Below are 18,594 nucleotides of genomic sequence, written 5' to 3'. Positions count from 1 at the left end.
GTGTTGTGTGTGTGTGTGTATTATACACTTTTCTTTTTTTAACAAAAATGGAATCCCATCATATACTGGGAACTGCTTTTTTAACTTAATGTGTGTTTTTTTACAACTGCAGCTTGTCCTCCTCAATGTTTTTAAGGACTGCAAAACATTCCTATCTGTGGATGTTCCATAGTCCACGGAAGATTGTTTACAATTTTCCTTTAGACAGCAATGAAATGAACATTTTGCAGCTACAGTTTGCTTTTAGGAGAAGTGGTCTGACTGCCAGGTTTGGGGCTTGCACATCACTGAGGCTTTTGATACTTCTAGTTGACCTCCAAATACACTTACAGCTATTCACACTTCTGCCAGCAATGTATGCGAGTTACCGCTTCCCCGTACCCACTCCAGCTCTTTGTAATTTATTTAATCATTAATTTGATAGGCCAGAGATGTGAGAGTGACACATCTATGGTTGCCTCCTGCATGCACCCTGACCAGGGCCAGAGATCAAACCCACAACAAAGGTATGTGCCCTTGACTGGTAATCAAACTTGGTACCCTTCGGTCCATAGGCCAACGCTCTAACCACTGAACAAAACCAGTCAGGGCTAGATATTTCTTCAACATAGTTTTTTCGGATATATATCTAGAAGTAGAATTTATTGGATCATATGGTAGTTCTATATATATATATATGTGTGTGTATATATATATATATTCTTTATAGGAGCCTCCATACTGTTTTTCATAGTGGCTGTACCAATTTACAGTACACAAGTGTTCTCTCTTCTCCACATCCTCTCCAGCATTTATCTCTTGTCTTTTTGATGAATACCATTCTAACAGCTGTGAGGAGATATCTCACTGTGGTTTTGATTTTCATTTCCCTAATGTTTAGTGATGTTGACTACCTTGCCCTGTGGCTGTTGGCCATTTTTATATCTTCTTTGAAAGATGCCTATTTACTCATTTTTAATATTTAAATTTCTGATGTATGGTATATTTAGCATAATCTTATATTCATTTTTTCCAAATCATTAGAAATTTTTGTAAGTAATACTTTGAATGACTGTTTAATGTTCTGTCAAATGGATGTACTCAATTTAATCGCACATTGCTGGACATGAGTTTGTATCTGTGTTTACAGTGTATAAATACCAGTGTGATAAACATAAACCTCACCTACACAAATCTTTGATTATTTCTTTTGGGTTCATTCCTAGAAGTGTTATTGCACCAATGGATGTGAACTGATAGGACTGTTGATACACGATGCTAGATTGCTTTCTAGAATAGTTTGTCAATGATGTCTGGGACTGAGAGGTCTTTAAATATTATCTTTTTACTGTTTTTCCAGAAATCTGAGTGGATGACAACAACTTGTAATCATGCACTTTATGCTATTTGTGACGTATTTACCCAGTTTTATGAAGCTTTGAATGAAGTTCTTCTTTCTGATATATTTGCACAGTTGCAGTGGTGTGTAAAACAAGGTATTCTATGTCTCTAGGCATCATTTATCTTGACATGGTCCTTCATGAGAGACTAATTTTTTCCACATATAAAAGCATGGCTATAATGACTAAGAGTATACTGTATCATTTCATTCAAGGGTGGGGAACCTTTTTTCTGCCAAGGGCCATTTTGATATTTATAACATCATTCACAGGCCATACAAAATTATCAGCTTAAAAATTCGATGCTATATTTGGTCAAACATTTAATAACTCACCCTAATGCCTTGGCAGGGCCAGACCAAATGATTTTCCCAGCCTTAGGCAGCCCTCGAGCTGGATGTTCCCCACCCCTAATTTCATTGGTGAAAATGTATTTTTAAAATTTTAATTAGAACATAAAAACAATCAACCAAATCAGCTTATATTTCTTTAAGATGGGATGTATTTTTATATTTTAAAAGATGTACCTTTTTGTAAGTTACACTATTCTTTTCTATTTTTGTCTGTGTTTAAAATTTTCTATAATAAAATGTTTTTTAAATGTACTGTGGGAGCCCTAACCGGTTTGGCTCAGTGGATAGAGCATCAGCCTGCGGACTCAAGGGTCCCAGGTTCGATTCCAGTCAAGGGCATGTACCTTGGCTGCGGGCACATCCCTGGTGGGGGGCGTGCAGGAGGCAGTTGATCAATGTTTCTCGCTTATCGATGTTTCTAACTCTCTATCCCTCTCCCTCCCTCTCTGTAAAAAATTAATAAAATATATTTTAAAAAAATAAAATAAAATAAAATAAAATAAAATAAATGTACTGTGGGAGTCAAGAGCAATAGCTTCATTGATGGACATTTTTTGTTTTAATACTTAGGTGTAATTATTTAGTGTGCATTAGGAAAAATACCCACATAGCACATTAGATCTGGATGCATTAGATAGTTTTGGCTTCGTAAGATGAGGCTTAATTTAAGCTTTTCAAAAAGTGACTCAGTTTTAAAATAAATGATAAAGCAGTTGATACTGATATGGCAAAAATTGGAAAAATAGAATTTGAATGACTACATTTTTAAAAACACTGTTCTGATACTTCCCATCTTCTTTTACCATTTCTCATACAAGAAGCCAGTTAATTAGGTAGCAAATGTTGTTCCGATCCCTAGCAGTAAAGCTATGAGAAATAATTTCTCCCCCACTTGAACTATAAAAATGTTAATACTATCTGTAGCAATCCTGCATTAATTAAAAGCCTATAAATCCACCAGTGGCATAGTCTCCACTTCACAACATGAAGCATCAGCAATCTGTTTGGAATCAAAGAGCAGTTGAAGTTTAATGATAGATATTATTTTATTTTACAGATAATGAGCAGTTGGCTCGATCAGGTACAAATTGCTTAGAAAACTTAGTAATATCCAATGGAGAGAAATTCAGTCCTGATGTCTGGGATAAAACGTGCAGTTGTATGATGGATATTTTCAAAACAACCATCCCGCATGTGTAAGTGTTAGTGTGATTGTCATTATTTGTTTGTGTGTGCAGTGGAGTCGGAGAGCTCTGCGTTGCCTTTCAAGTGATCATTTTCCTTTTCTGCATTTTCTCAAGTTTGCTGACGTGGAGGCCTGTGGGAATGGAAGAAGACTCATCAGAAAAACATTTGGTAAGATTTCTTTTTGGTTCTCTTTTCTCATTTTATAGTAAAAGATTTAGCAGCCCAAAGAGTTAATGCTTTCCTGATGGGAAGTGAGTTAAAATCGTTATAAGATCTAAAAACGATATATGTTCATTAACACGGTTTTTCAGAAGTGTAGAAAAATATTACAAAAATAAGTCATCTCACTCAATAAAAAACACAAAACATTTCTAGTTTTTTCTTATGTGACTGCACTCACGTAACCCACATATTTGAAATTTGGCTTACTTGGCACATAATGTATTAACATTGAGCATTTTCCCATATTTTAAATATTCCTGAGAACAGCCTTTTCAGTAGCTGCATGTTATTATAATTTATTTAATGAATTCTCCCTTGTTGGATAGGTCAGTTCCCATACTTCACTGTTATAAATACTTCCGTATAATTTTCTTTATTTATAATCCTCCTAAGTAGAGAGTGCTTTTTCTCTCCACCAATGAAGTAGTAGTTTTTAGGGGGTTTTTTTTGTTTATTTGTTTGCTTGTTTTCAGAATAAATTAATCATTTGTATAGAAAAGAATGTTCAGTATATGCCATACTTTCATACCTGGCTTTCCAACTAAGCAAGGATTAACTAGAGCAGTGATGGCGAACCTATGACACAGGTGTCAGAGGTGACATGCGAACTCATTTTTTTGGTTGATTTTTCTTTGTTAAATGGCATTTAAATATATAAAATAAATATCAAAAATATAAGTCTTTGTTTTACTATGGTTGCAAATATCAAATAATTTCTATATGTGACACCAGAGTTAAGTTAGGGTTTTTCAAAATGCTGACACGCCAAGCTCAAAAGATTCGCCATCACTGAACTAGAGTATCAGCTGCAGCATGTTGACACTTACTAAACATTAACAATACATTGGCTGTATAACGGAAGTTATACACAGACTACCAAGTAGTAGTTGTTTTTTGTGTGCAGCAACATAAAGTTCTAATTCAAGTCTCACTTTAAAATACTTTGGTTTACAAGTATTTTACAAGTGTTTGTAATTTATTTTAAATGTGTTTTTATATTGATTTCAGAGAGGAAAGAAGGGGAGAGAGATAGAAACATCAATGATGAGAATCATCAATCAGCTGCCTCCTGGACCACGCATGCATGCACACACACACAAACACACACACACACAATTGAGCCCGCAACCCGGGCATGTTCCCTGACCAAAAACCGAACCGTGACCTCCTGATTCATGGGTCAACACTCAGCCACACCAGCCAGGCAGTGTTTGTAATATTAACGTCTATTCCCAAATAACGAAAAGGGCATTAGATTTCAAAAGGCATTTTGGGATATAGCAACTTTTTTTGAAGTTTTATTTAACTTTCTGGTGGGTTTTTTTCATTTTATAACTTTTTTATTTTTTCATTATGGTTGACATATTCAATATTATACTAGTTTCAGGTATATAGCATCGTGGTTAGACATTTATGTAACTTACAAAGTAATCCCCCCAATAAATCCAGTATCCCCATGACACCATACATAGCTATTAAACTCTGTCTTCTGTAGTCAGTTTAAAAAGGAAAAAGGGCGAGCTATTGCACTAGTTTATTTTTTAATTTGATCTCATTAAAATTTGGTCATGCTCATTGTTAAATCATATGTCGAGAAATGCCCTCTAAATTGGAATGAGAAAATATGAAGGTTTAATGGAGGGAAGAAATCATTGAAATTCGTAATCTTTCCTGTGCAGCCTCTGAGAAGTGTCACTTTAAGCATGCAGTGTAATTGTACTTCAAGCTGAGCAAGACACTTACGTTTAAGTTGGGCCCCAGTGTTAAAACAGGCACCGCTCTCCTTAGGTGCTGAATTACAGATGAAGAGAAAGTGACCGTTGTTTTTCTCTCTGGTTTACTTTTAGGATGTGGATTTGGACCGCCAGTCTCTAAGCAGCATAGACAAAAATGCCTCTGAGAGAGGCCAGAGCCAGCTCTCTAACCCCACTGATGAGAGCTGGAAAGGTAGACCATACGCAAGTAAGACCACTTTTTTATTTTTTATTTATTTTAAATAGGTAACACATTTACATGGTTCAGATACTCAGAAGACACAAAAGGGTAAACATGACCACGCTGTGCCTCAGTCTGCCAGTTCCTTCCCGTCTGGCCGCCAGTACCACCAGTTTCTTATGTGCCTTTCCAGAGACATTTGTTCATATGCAAGAAATGCTTATCCATGACACACCAATATATATGTACACAGAGACAGATAGTTACAGATATATAGATATACTACATATAGATACTGTATATACATTTACATCAATTCTCTCCTCTTTATGCAAATTGTAGAATACTATGCATTATTATTTTATCACTTAATATATCTTAGAGCTTATTCAAAATCAGTACCTAAGCAGCTTTCACATTCTTCTGCACGATTGTATATTATTTCAGTCTGTAGATGTTATTTGTGTAATTGCGTCCCTACAAAAAGACATTTTTGTGCATCATTTATGAATTTATCTGTTACCATATGACCCAAATTTCTAGTCATTGGATTGCTGGGTTAACTGATAAGTGCTATTTGCCATTTTGGCAGATAAGTCCAGATTGCTGCCCATTAAGGTTATACCTGTTTACATGATCTCTGGAAACACCTAGGTGATATTTGGTATATTTGGAGTCATTTTAATTTGCAGCTTTTTAATAATGAGTGAGACTGAGCCATTTTTTAATGTGTTTAAGAAGCAGTTCTATTTTCTTTTCTATGAACTATCTGTTCATAATCTTTGCTCATTTTGTATTGGTTGTTGCTCTTTTTTTATTGGTTTGGAGGAGCTCTTTTTGTGCTAGAGACCCCTTTTCTGGATGTTAGCTTCAAATTACTTTTACCAATTTGTATCTTATGGTGTTGCTTCTGGTGTTTTTTGCTGTCTGTCATTTTCTTAAAAAAAATATGTTTACCAGTTGCTCTGAGCCAAGCACTGAACAGTGTGTTTCATGTGTGTGACCCCATGTAACCTTTATGCTAGCCCTCTGAGGTGGTAGTTTTACATTTCAGTGGCCTGGGACTCAAACCCATGGCATGACCTGCAATAGGTAGTAGAGTTGTGATTCAGGCACACTTTGGCTAACTGAGAAATCAGAACCGTTCTGATGTGAGTCTGCTCTTTTTAAAGTTATGTACCCCATTGTTTTCCTTCCTAACATACTCACCCACTTCTCAACATGCCAGGCTGTAGGTGTTAGCATTGCCATTAACTTCTAAACAGCACATCAGACAAAGCCATGTGTTCATTATCTTTTGAAGGCATAAAATCTAATCCCCCTTGAAATGCATTACCAAGGCACCATGCTGGAGACTGATGCACTGTTCCCACTAACCAGCACAGCCATTTCCCCATGTCCCTGAGAGCATGAGCACTGTTGCCTCATCAACTCCAGGTAAAGGGCTGGCTTGTGTATGGGGAGCAAGTGTAGAACCACTGTCAGTGCAGCAAAACGGCTGTACGCTGAGAGACGCCTGGGACTCGAGACCCTGCCGTCCCTCCAAGGAGCATGTTGGTTTCTCCAGGCTCCCATCTCGCCTCCCTTCTAGGCTTCAGCTCAGTGAGCAGAACAGCAGGAGAATCTCTTACTCTGCTTGTATTGTTTTCTTTCCTTGTTCTTATTTTTGGTCAATGATGCATAATTGAATTGGTGTAAGGTACAACATTGCAACTCCACTGTATTCTTTTTTAATTAAAATGAATTCTCCATGGAGATCTTACATAATTTCATAGCCACTTCCAAAAACTTGAAGATGACCCATGCTTATTTGCCGTCACTAAACACTTCATTTAGTGTTTTCCATATTCTGATTCTATAACAGTAAGTTGAATAGAAATCTATACTTTTACTATAGTTAAGTCAATTAACACCTGTGAAGTGCCTGACATAGGCTGCCCCTGAGCCCAGGAATTTAGAAGAAAAGATGGCTGCAACACTAGTCAGAGTCTAGCAGAAACCCCACCGATAATACGGACAGGGAAAATTCAACATAAAGAATTATTAACTAGTCAAAAATGGATAACCACCAAAAAGGGTACACGACTCTTGAAGTAGGAAATGCAGAAAGCAATCCTGTCTCCAGGGCAATCCAGAACTAAGAACTTAAATGAGCCCCGCCCTTCAAGACCCAGATACAACCTCTTAGGAGCGTCTGGCCACCATAGGAACCTGTGGCCTCCTGTGTCTAGGGCACAGCCCTGAGCTGCTCTGTAGGCGTGGCCCACAAGATGACTGGAGGACACTGGACTTCCATAGCTGACTCCTCTCCTTCTTCGGGTCTTGGTCTTTGGTCAAATACTACATTTTCAGAGAGGCCTTTCCTGACCACATTGCTTAAATTTGCAAACCAATCCTGACCCCATCTTTACCTTATCCCCACCCCTACGTACATCTTCATCATTTGACATACTCTATCATACACTTAGATACCTTGTTTGTTGTCTGTTTCTTCCATGGGAGCAGGGATTTTTATCTTGCTTATTCATTGTTAGGCCACAGCATCAAGAACCGTGCCTGGCATGTAGTAGGAGCTCAGTGACTATTTATCCAATGCTGGCTGAATTATTATTAGGATTAATCTTTATCATCTAATATAGATCAGAAACTGTTTGCCAGCCTCCTCATCAAGTGCGTGGTCCAGTTGGAATTGATACAAGCCATTGACAACATCGTGTTCTACCCAGCAACAAGCAAAAAAGAAGATGCAGAGCACATGGTTGCTGCCCAGGTAATGAAAGCAGGCCTTGAGAAGGGCATCCTTGCCCCTGGGGAAGTTGTGCAGGTGCAGTGGTGTGCTGGAACCAGCTGGTACTGGCTCGCAAGAGCCCATCATGCTCGTCTTTTCCCAACCCCGTGTTCAACATCATATTGGCCCTAGCCGGTTTGGCTCAGTTGGTAGAGCATCAGCCTGTGGCTTGAAGGGTCTCAGGTTCGATTCTGGTCAAGGGCACATGCCTGGGTTGTGGGCTCGATCCCCGGTTGGAGGCATGCAGGAGTCAGCCAATCAGTGATTCTCTCTCATCACTGATGTTTCTATCTCTCTCTCCCTCTCCCTTCCTTTCTGAAATCAATAATATATTTTTAAAAAATAATAATATTGGTAGCTTCAGATTGGCTGAGATGGAAGTATTTACACCACAGAAATCAGCAAACGCTAAACATCAGGGCTTCTTTTTATTTTTATTCCCCAGAGAGCCAATTTACCAGCATACCATTGCTCAGATGCCATCCCCACATTTAATGTTATTAATCACAGGACTACTTCTCATAATTGGTATATAATTTAACTGCAAATAACTGAGAGGGAAACATATGCAGATAATACCAGTTTTTCCTTGAGAAAGTTCACGTTTTGTTTTACATACGCAATCTTCTGTGCATACCAGTATTCTTGGAAATAGAGAATTGAGTGTCCAAAACATGGACAGTAACCTTATACCATGGGTTTCAAACTTAGGTGCCTCAGGGGCTAGCAGATCCTGTGAGTGCTTGCTGCAGGCTGGGTGTTACTGACAGAGAGCCCCAGTCAGAGCCAAAGCCACACCCAGCTCCAGTGGTGCTCCTGTAGGGGAGGCAAGTCTTGATGGTCTTCCAGTTTTCAGGAGAAACCAGAATTAAGATAGTTTCAGATGGGAAATCACCTAATTAAGTACTATAATTGCTGATGAACAAAACATCTGTGGGCCAAAGGCTGTATTTTTTAAGTGTACAATTTGGTGGTTTTAGTATATTCACAAAGTTGTACAAATATCACCACGGTCTAATTCCAGAATATTTTTTTGTCACTGCCAAAGGGAATGCCCTAACCATTAGCAGTCACTTTCCATTCCCTTCTGGTTCCAGCCCTTAGTAACCACTAATCAAATCTACTTCTGGATTTGCCTAATCTGGTTATTTCATATTAATGGAATCATATAATATGTGTGCTTTGGTGTCTGGCTTCTTTAACTTAGCATAATATTTTCTAGTTCCATTCATGTTGCAGCCGGTATCAGTACTTTATTATTATTATTAAACTAGTGGATCAGTTCATGAAATTCGTGCACGGGGGGCGGGGGGGGGGGTGGATCCCTCAGCCCAGCCTGCACCCTCTCCAATCAGGGACCCCTTGGGGGATGTCCGACTGCCAGTTTAGGCCCAATCACAATCTGGGACCGCTGGCTCCTAATCGCTCACCTGCCTGCCTGATCGCCCCTAACCTCTCTGCCTGCCTGCCTGATCACCCCTAACTGCTGTCCCCCGCTGGCCAATTTGGTTCTGATTGGTCAGTTTCTATGCCAGTCAGCATCAAAAGCTCCGCCTCCAAGGCAGCCATTGGCTCCTCACACCCAGATTTGGTTCTGATTGGTTGGTTTCTATGCCAGTCAGCATCTCCGGACCTGATCAGAGCGGTGGGGCTGATCAGCAGCCCCCTTGGAGGCCCAGAGAAAAACAGAGGCACAGCTGCTGGTGAAGCCCCGAGAGAAAGAGAGAGGCAACGGCTGATCAACAGCTGCCATGGAGGCTGCAGATCAGACCCTGCCTCTCTCTCTGGGACTGACTTCCCGTGTTTGGTCAAGCCTTCGTTCAGTCGTTATGGACCCTGGGTTTTTATATATTAGGATACTAGAGGCCTGATGCACAGAATTCGTGCAAGGGGCTCGGCCCTCTCAGCCACAGCGGTTTGCCTCAGCCCTCGCAGCCCCAGCTTAGTCCAGAAGGACGTCTGGAAGGTTGTTTGGCTGTCTGGTCTAATTAGCATATTATGCTTTTATTATTATAGATAGATTTATAAGGACTCTCAGTTCTGTTACATGGATCTTTATGTCTACCTTTATGCCAGTTACCACAAGTCTTGATTACTGCAGCTTTTTATTGAGTTTTGAAATTGGAAAGTATGAGTCTTCAAACTTGGTGCTTTTTTATATACATGTAAGAGTTTATTTGAGCCAAACTGATGACATTGCCAGGAAGCAAGATCTCCAATGCTCTTCTTTTTTCAAGCTATTTTGGCTTCTCTGTGTCACTTACATTTCATATGAATTTTAAGACAGCTTGTCAGTTTCTACAAAGAAGTCAACTGTGATTTTGATAAGCTGTTGACTCTATAGATCAATTTGGAGAATATTGCAAACTCTGCTCCTTTTGTCCTCTTGTAACCTCTGCCTTATGAGGAGGATTGGGTCCATTCCAAGAAGGCTTAAGGGATATAAAATCCCTGATTACATCTCACATCTCAGGCAACGTGTTCAATAAAAATTTCTAGCATTTCACACATGTTTTTGTGCATTGTTTTCTTCACATTGGAAAGCACAGTTGTTGAACTTAACCCTTTGTTCACTGTAAGCATCTATAGACGCGGGGGTTTCTCTTTTGGATGCGTGGCAGTTAAATGGTTAAGTTCATTCATCACCTGATGAAGCTAAAGATTCCAGTTAGGCTTTGCTTAATAATTTCTGCCTTTCAGGGAGTATATTTTGAGACTTACACTTTCTGTCACAGAAAATACTACAGTTTGATTTTGCCATTTTCCAATTTCTTTATAAAATAAAAAGAGAACATTGCACTCCTGTAGTGAAATAATTGGAGAAATATACAGTGTTCATACCCTGAAGGCAATACTGACCAAACTGAAACATTGGCCAGCAAAGCCCTCCACTGTGCAAGAGCTCAGAATATTCTCTCACCAGACAGTGTGCAGAGTCTGAGTGGGAAATAGTTCAGGGTGTTGAGGAATGCAGTCTAGTCTGTCTTACACAGAGGACAGGACTTTTGGAGAGAATAACTCCCTGTATCAGATATTACAATGTCCAAAACCATTTCATCTTCCTTACTTGGTGCTCTGTCCTCCCCTCTAGCAAGACACGCTGGATGCGGACATCCACATAGAGACGGAGGATCAGGGCATGTATAAGTGCATGTCTTCCCAGCACCTCTTCAAGCTTTTGGACTGCTTGCAGGAGTCCCATTCGTTCTCAAAAGCCTTCAACTCCAATTACGAGCAGCGAACTGTCCTATGGCGAGCAGGTGAGGACACACAGCAGATAGGACAGGCGGCCACAGTGGTTATCACCCTAAAACCTTAAAGCCTTTGAGAGGGTCCTGATATTGTACACATAGCTGCAATGACTTACCAACTACTTCCATGCTTGAGGGAGAAAGAAAGAAATTGCTGGATAGATTTTATCGCAGTACCAGGAATATTGCCTGACTTGTGAGAGATTCTCAGTAAGTTTTTGATGGAAAAACAAGTTGAAAGAATTGAATTGATGTAGTAAATAAAAAAATTTTTTACATTAGATTAAAATTATGTAGTTATATGATGATATAATAAGTGTAGTAGTCTAGGAGAAACAAAGCATTCATACATTTTCTGAAGCTTTTAGGGGTCCACTCTCTTCCTCACTTCCAAAAATATTTACATAAATCCTGGGGTGATGGTGGGAGGCTCATTTTTTTAATATTGCACAATAGTGATACTTCATATAATTTTTGTATTACCATTACTTTAATCCCCAAATGCCTATTTTAACCCACAATTTTTAAATCTCATTTTTCTCTATGACTTTAAAATACCTAGATGTGCTGTCTTTGCCTATTATAAGGTCTTGCCTCTGAGAGTGGGTTACACATCTCTGTGGTTGATTGGTACTGCTTTGTTTAAGAAAATGTGTTCTTATGCGTGCTTTGTATGGCGGGGGGAGGGGGGCGTGCTGGGGGAAGTTCTTGCAACATGCTAGAATCTTGAGAAGCTGAAACAAATGGCTTCACCAGCCAGTGAGCAGAGTCTAAGGGAGCAGAGAGCAGGCAGTGAGAACGAAGTGTGTCTTACACAGAGCACGGGTGAGCTGTCCTGACTGCCTTTACCTGGTATTATAGTTGAGCCATATTAAGAATGTAAGCTCCCCCCCACCACCACCACCAATCAATGAAAACACTTTAAAAAAAAAAAAAGAATGTGAGCTGTTTGGGTACTTTTTACTAGATTAGATTAGCTTCCCAGATGATTTTCAGCAGTAACCTAGAATGTGCACAATTTCAGTGACTATTTGATCTCTAGGTTTTAAAGGCAAGTCTAAACCCAATCTTCTAAAACAAGAAACCAGCAGCCTGGCCTGTTGTCTGAGGATCCTGTTTCGAATGTATGTCGATGAGAACCGCAGGGATTCCTGGGAAGAAATACAGCAGCGACTCTTAAAGTAAGAAAATCGGTTTCTGATTAAATTTCTTATCTGTAATACACATAATGCACCACCGCAATACCATGAATTGAGAAGAGTAGGAGAAAAGTACCTCTACGCTGATGTCCTTTCAAACTGTTTTCCTTCTCTTTGGTGACTTTTCATTTTCACTTTTCTTAATGCCCTGAAGGTGGCAGGGCCGCATTTCTTTAATTTGTAATTTTCTCAAAGTACAGAAACGGGCAGTGAAACGTGCCTTGGACTCAGAGTCAGCAGGGCTGGCGTGAAGTCCTTGCTAGGTTCTCCTTCGAGCACTGTCAGCCCTAACATCCTATCATTTCTTTTTTCCAAGAGGAATGTATTAAATCGTACGAATGCCAGGATGCACTTACTTTGATTATGGGGAGGACAGTGGGACGCCATTGAGAGCTCCCCAGACAGAAAAAGTAGATTTTTGCCACCCAGCTTCTTGGGCAACTGTGAGCAAGATGCTATGTCAGAGCCTCCATTTACACCTTTTTTTCTTTTTAATATAGTTTTATTGATTTCAGAAAGGAAGGGAGAGAGATATAGAAAAAATCAGTAATGAGAGAGAATCATTAATTAGCTGCCTCCTGCACACACTCTATTGGGGATTGAGCCTGCAACCCAGCCATGTGCCCTGACCGTGAATCAAACCATAACTCTTGGTTCATAGGTCAACACTCAACTGCTGAGCCGGGCAGACCTGGTTCCATTTACACCTTTAAGATTTAAAACCAGCAGTACACACTGCTACCCCTGTGCATCCGTGTGATAAGACTCGCTCCCAGCACTACTGGTGAGCTGTATTGACAGGCTCTTTCTGGAAATCAGGTATCGTTATAAATCAGGAACCTAAAAATGTTCACTTCTTTGTGTCAGTAATCCACTGTTACAGAATCTATTTAAGAAAATATCTAGAATATAGGAACAAGTATTCCCACACATAATATTAATTGTTGGCTTACTTATAAAAAGAAAACATTTAAAACAGCCCAAATGTGAAATTAAATTACAGTATAATCTATAATAGAATACTATTATGCAGCCATTAAAAATAAAGTTTTTAAAAAATATTTTTCCTGATGTGGAAATTAGTAAGTTTCACCACACAAAAAAGCAGATGTAAAACTATGTATACTTAGGATTTTCAGCAGTGTTGTGTTTTTTTTTTAATCATAAACAAAAAAGTTGGAAGGAAATACTAAGCCAAAATATTGTCATGTGTCCTTCAGGACAATAGAATTATGGATATTTTCCTCCTTTTTACTTTTATGCACTTTTCAGCTTCTTACAATGAGAGTATATGACTAACAAGTAATAAACTGAAAAAAGAATTAAAGGGCACACCAGTTGCTCATTTCAACAGAGATTTACCTACATAGTGGTGTAAAGTTTCTCTAAAGAAGATACGTAAATGTTTTTAGCATAACATGTTTAAAATGTTAGCAGTCGTATGTGATATGAGAAGAGAAAGGCAGGTTATACTTAACTGTGGATAATAAGCTCTCGCTTTTTGTGCTGCAAACACTGATTGAGCCCCAGCTGTGTGCCAGGCCTGATCTTAGCTGACATTTAACATACGTAGTCCCTTTAATCTTCACAACGGCCCCTTGAGTTTGGTATCGTTACTTAGCCCCATTTTACAGCTGAGGAAACTGAGGCTCAGCAATTTGCTCAAAGATGGCACAGCCAGAGCAGGTGCTTGGTAAACACTCATTGTGAGAGTAAAGCGTTCTCCGCTCAGTAGAACGTGAGCTGTTCATCCTTCGTTCCGTGTGCCCTTCTGATTCTTCTAGTGTGTGCAGCGAGGCTCTCGCCTACTTCATCACCGTGAACTCTGAAAGCCATCGGGAGGCCTGGACAAGTCTCCTGCTCTTACTCCTAACAAAAACCCTCAAAATAAACGATGAAAAGGTAAGCAAATAAACTGTGTCTCCACGAGGACATGGGTTTGGGTTGGCTTTTTACTCAGAGTGCAAGTTAACTATCTTCTCAACTCTTCCAAGGATGGTGACGTAACTAGTACCATTGTACATGCATTGGGGAGGTTAGTTCATTACAGACACTGGAAGCCTTAGGTTATTGGGTTTTTCTCTCGCAGAACCCAGCTGGCAAAGGCTGACGTTGAAGCCATAGCAACATGCATGCTATTCGGCGCTGTGGTGGTCTTCAGTGAGGCTGTGTTGGAAGAGATTGAGATTGAGCAGCACCGGTCTCGCACTGGGAACTTGCTTTACTAAAACTAAAGTTGACTTTTGTAGCAAGCCTATCCCTAAGTGTGTGTTTGGAGTTAAATATAATGAAAAGAAGTTTTAATTGGCAAATTTTTTGCACCAACTTTCTAATAGCAAAAAAGGACCAATACTGCAAGAAGTTCCAGAGAGAGGTGAATACTTCTGTAAAACGAGTGCCAAAAAGCAGTTCTGTGTCTAATTTACTCTCTCTCCTCTCTCCCGCCTCAAGTTTAAAGCACATGCTTCAAAGTACTACCCCTACTTGTGTGAAATTATGCAGTTTGACCTGATCCCTGAGCTCCGGGCAGTCCTGCGGAAATTCTTCCTACGGATAGGTGTTGTATATAAGATATGGATCCCAGAAGAGCCGTCACAGGCAGCAGGCACCCTGTCACCAGTGTGGTAGCCCTGGCCCTGCTGCCCTCCGGACACTCGCCACGCCACCTCTGCTGGCACATCTCCCGAAGGGGCAGATCCTAGAAACAAGGAGTCAGCATCTTGGAGCTCAGGATGGTCTGGATAAAGCTGGCCTCTGCGCTGGTCCCTCAACGTCCTGACCAGGGCGTGTGGTGTTGTATTAAACTGCTGCAGACCCATTAGCACAGCGGGTGGGGAGTCTCTCATCTCCGTCATTCCATTCCCTGACTGAACTGTCGGTCAGACCTGTCGCTGCACGTGCTGTCCCCTCTAGGGACGTCCCATGATTGACTGGAACCATTTTGTCAGAGGAAGTCGCTCTCCTTTAAAATACTGGACATAGCTGTATCGGTTCGTGACTATTAGAGTCTGTTAATAAAATTTCTTGTAACGGCCAAGTGCCACCTAAGATGCTGGGTTTTGTTGTTGTTTGAGTGTGTTAGACAAGTTTGAGTGTTTGTCAGTTGTGAGTCAGCTGCAATAGATTAGTTTGGGGAGATGTAGGGGACAAAAGGAGGGTGTTTTTCCTGTTCTGTTTATGTCTGAGTGATTTTTAAAGTATTTTACAGAAACATATTATTGAAGATTTGATTAAGGCAGAGTTTCGTGATTAAGTTAGACGAGCGTGCAAGGTTAAAATGTGCCTCCTGGCTCTGCCTGTTTTAGTAACTTGGGGAGAAAGACTATAGGGGGGAAAAAATTTAATGAAGATGATTAGCCTTCCTTGAAGTAAGTACTTGTGGTGGATGGGTATCAAATTAAATTTCCAGGATACATTGTCCATCTCACACACTGAAATCTAATATATGAAGTAGTAATTTAAGAATTAATTTATATTTGCGTAAACCTTTCATTTGTACCTCAGAATCGTGAGTGGACCAATGGTTAGTGTCCCTCTCTGCACAGTCCCCAGTGCAGGGTCCTCGAGAGAGGGCAGTGGCTGTGCGGGAGACAGTTGCTCTGAACCTCCTCAGGCCCGTGTGTGGGTCCAACCAGAACAGACCTGTGCTGTTGTGGGGCCAGCATAGCTGGTCTGTGACCTTGGCAGGAGGCGACATGTGCCCAGTGCTTCTGCTGATCTGAGCCCAGGAGCTGAATTCTTTGGAAGGTTCGATTCTGAGGCCCTTTCTGTGTTAACAGTGGTGCAATATTTTTAGCTGCAGTAGACCTGGATTCTGATGCACCTTATGTGAAAGCAGGCAGTGTACAGGTCGGCCCAAAGCCTGCGAGCAGGATATTTGGAAGTTCACGTTGTTGTGAGTCCATGAGAAAGAGCACACCTCATTCTTTGCCCTCTCGCCCACTGCTCACCAAGAGCAGCTCAGCATCAGGAAAGGTGTTACACAGTTTTTAACGCATTCAGACTTCTACCTACGCCCTTTAGTCCTGTAAATTGGGTTGTATCGATGTCAACTCTGGTGCCTTAGACGTTAGTAAGTTGGGAACCTATCTATAAAAGCAGATATTTTTTTTTTCTTTATAGAGAAGGATTTCTGGTGCTTTTGTTTATTAAGAAACCCATTTCCTAAATGTTTTTCTTTTTAACAGCCTTGAGAAATGTTTGGTTTGGGCCAGCAGTACTCTGTCTACTTTTTTCTTTCTCCAAAAGTGTTTTCATTTCTTTACCAAAGAAAAAAAGCAGGCTTATGTTTTTACATTATTTACACACATTTAAGAGGAACTATATAACAGGAAGGGACACGGGAGAGCACATTGGACTGACTTGTCTTGAGTCCCTTACATCTTGGCACTGAACATGGGAGCTCCGTTCTAAGACTGGCTGACTCCTGGTACGATGGTCTGTCACAGCCCCAACAAGTCAGTCATCTCCATCGACATTTGTACTAAAGGCATAAATGGGGAACACGCATGTTCATTACATTTTCGGTACAGCTGCATCCCTGATTGGGATTTTTCCTTACCTTCTGAGACTGTCATATGACATTTGCTTCCTCGAAGGTGACTGCAAGACTTTTCCAGTATATTCCTGCCTTCTCTTTAATTTTTGCCTCCTTTTGCGGAGTAAGAAATGTGTAGTACATTCTGTTACATGCTGAAACATTCAGGCTTCCATTTCTTTTTAACTTTATCTTTTAAATGATTCAATTTTCTAAATGAGGCATTTGAATTGTACCAGCATGGACTTTTAAACACTGGACGTAAAACCATGAAGGGTAATTTTTCTTGTCTCCGGACCGTGACCTACAGAGGAAATCCGTTACCTCCAGTAATAAGCCATTCAGCCTAAATTCCACTTCTGTGTCGTGGTGAACGTGGCTGGTGCCACTCAAACTAGTGAGAAGGGTGTGTGTGGCTCGCAGCACCGGCCAGGGCACCGTGTGTTAACGAAGCTGAGGAGCAGCGTGCAGCGCTTCCAAGGCCTTACTTTCCCAGATGCTGTAAGTGTTGATTATATGTGCTGGGTCTCCAGAGAAGTTTTTGTTACTTCTGCTTTGAGCAATTTTGTTCTTCTTCATTGTCCTTTATAGAAATCACCAGCTTTGGTATCTTAACAACAAACAGATGGGAAATTTTATTTCAAATATGTATCTTTAGAATCAAACACACTTTTCCCCTGGTACTCGCACATACAACCAAAGAATATACATTACGGAAATTGTATAATATCTGGAAACACAACATTTTCCTCTGACAGGTGACTTTTGTACAAAATGCAAAAAGAAAAAAACTTTTTTGTGGTTCCTTTGTGATTACGGCTATACATTTAGTAGTCTTTAGTAGTTATTAAAGGAACCTGTTGACAAAAGTATGACCATCTCATTCAGATGTTTGTTGTTATGATGCAAATGGTATTGGTTTAAACAGAAGCTGGATTCTCAATACTGCATTTTTTGAATTCTGTTTCTATATTTGTGTTAAGATAAACATAGCTTGAACTCACATGAAATCTTGGAGTTTTGCTATCAGCAGCTTTGTAGTTTGGGAAACAGAGAAACCAAAGCTGAATATTTAAAAGAATGAATATATCTGGAAATCCTTGCTGTCATAAAAAGACGCTCATCAAAGGTGTCGTTTTTCTCAGTGTTCTAATTTTTTAAAAAATTTTATCTGCATATTTGCATCAAATATTTCTTTATGTGCAAAATATATGTTTTACCTTCTTAAAATGCCTAAACGTTAATAGCTACTTTTGTTTAATCTATACACGATGATTAAGTGCATTTAATATTGGTAATTTAATGAAAAGCATTCCTTGCCCAATGGATGTATACATTTTTGAAAGAATAAGCAGAATTATATAATATGAAATGCTATGTAAAGTTTTCTATGTAAAAATATTATGTATAATATGTTAAAATATCCCATGCTTTAATCAGGTGGTAAATCAATAAAGTTTTAAAAAGTAAAGCTGATTTTCATGGAGTAATTCATATGTATATCAAGCCATAGTTTGGGGTTAGTTTGTTCTTACGGTAGCTATAGCTTGTAGTTTAATAATGGGAGACTATTTTCAATATGTTTTTATTGACTTTTTAGAGAGCGAAGGGGGAGGGATAGAAATGTTGATGAGAGAGAAACATCAATCGGCTGCTTCTGAACGTTCCCTACTAATGATCGAGCCCACAAACCCAGCATGTGCCCTGACTGGGAATCGAACTGGTGACCTCTTGGTTCCTGG

The 18,594-nt window shown here is 39.9% G+C and overlaps 1 protein-coding gene across 1 annotated transcript in view; it reads left to right on the top strand.

Moving 5' to 3' along the window:
• ARFGEF2 (ARF guanine nucleotide exchange factor 2) overlaps positions 1 to 17,630 on the top strand; it is an 84,324-nt gene extending 66,694 nt beyond the window's left edge. Inside the window, exons 31-39 of the mRNA XM_081096602.1 lie at positions 1,340 to 1,475; positions 2,790 to 2,928; positions 3,034 to 3,088; positions 4,990 to 5,104; positions 7,717 to 7,847; positions 10,957 to 11,125; positions 12,159 to 12,297; positions 14,100 to 14,217; positions 14,767 to 17,630. Coding sequence (XP_080952728.1) covers positions 1,340 to 1,475; positions 2,790 to 2,928; positions 3,034 to 3,088; positions 4,990 to 5,104; positions 7,717 to 7,847; positions 10,957 to 11,125; positions 12,159 to 12,297; positions 14,100 to 14,217; positions 14,767 to 14,943 — 1,179 coding nt within the window. The 3' untranslated portion in view covers positions 14,944 to 17,630. The remainder of the gene's footprint in view (positions 1 to 1,339; positions 1,476 to 2,789; positions 2,929 to 3,033; positions 3,089 to 4,989; positions 5,105 to 7,716; positions 7,848 to 10,956; positions 11,126 to 12,158; positions 12,298 to 14,099; positions 14,218 to 14,766) is intronic.
• Positions 17,631 to 18,594: the final 964 nt, after the last annotated feature.

This window comes from Myotis nattereri (assembly GCF_964212035.1).
Source record: "Myotis nattereri genome assembly, chromosome: 8".
Taxonomy (NCBI): Eukaryota; Metazoa; Chordata; class Mammalia; order Chiroptera; family Vespertilionidae; genus Myotis; species Myotis nattereri.
The sequence above is the reverse complement of the archived record's forward strand: the minus strand, read 5'-3'. Positions and strand labels throughout refer to the sequence as shown.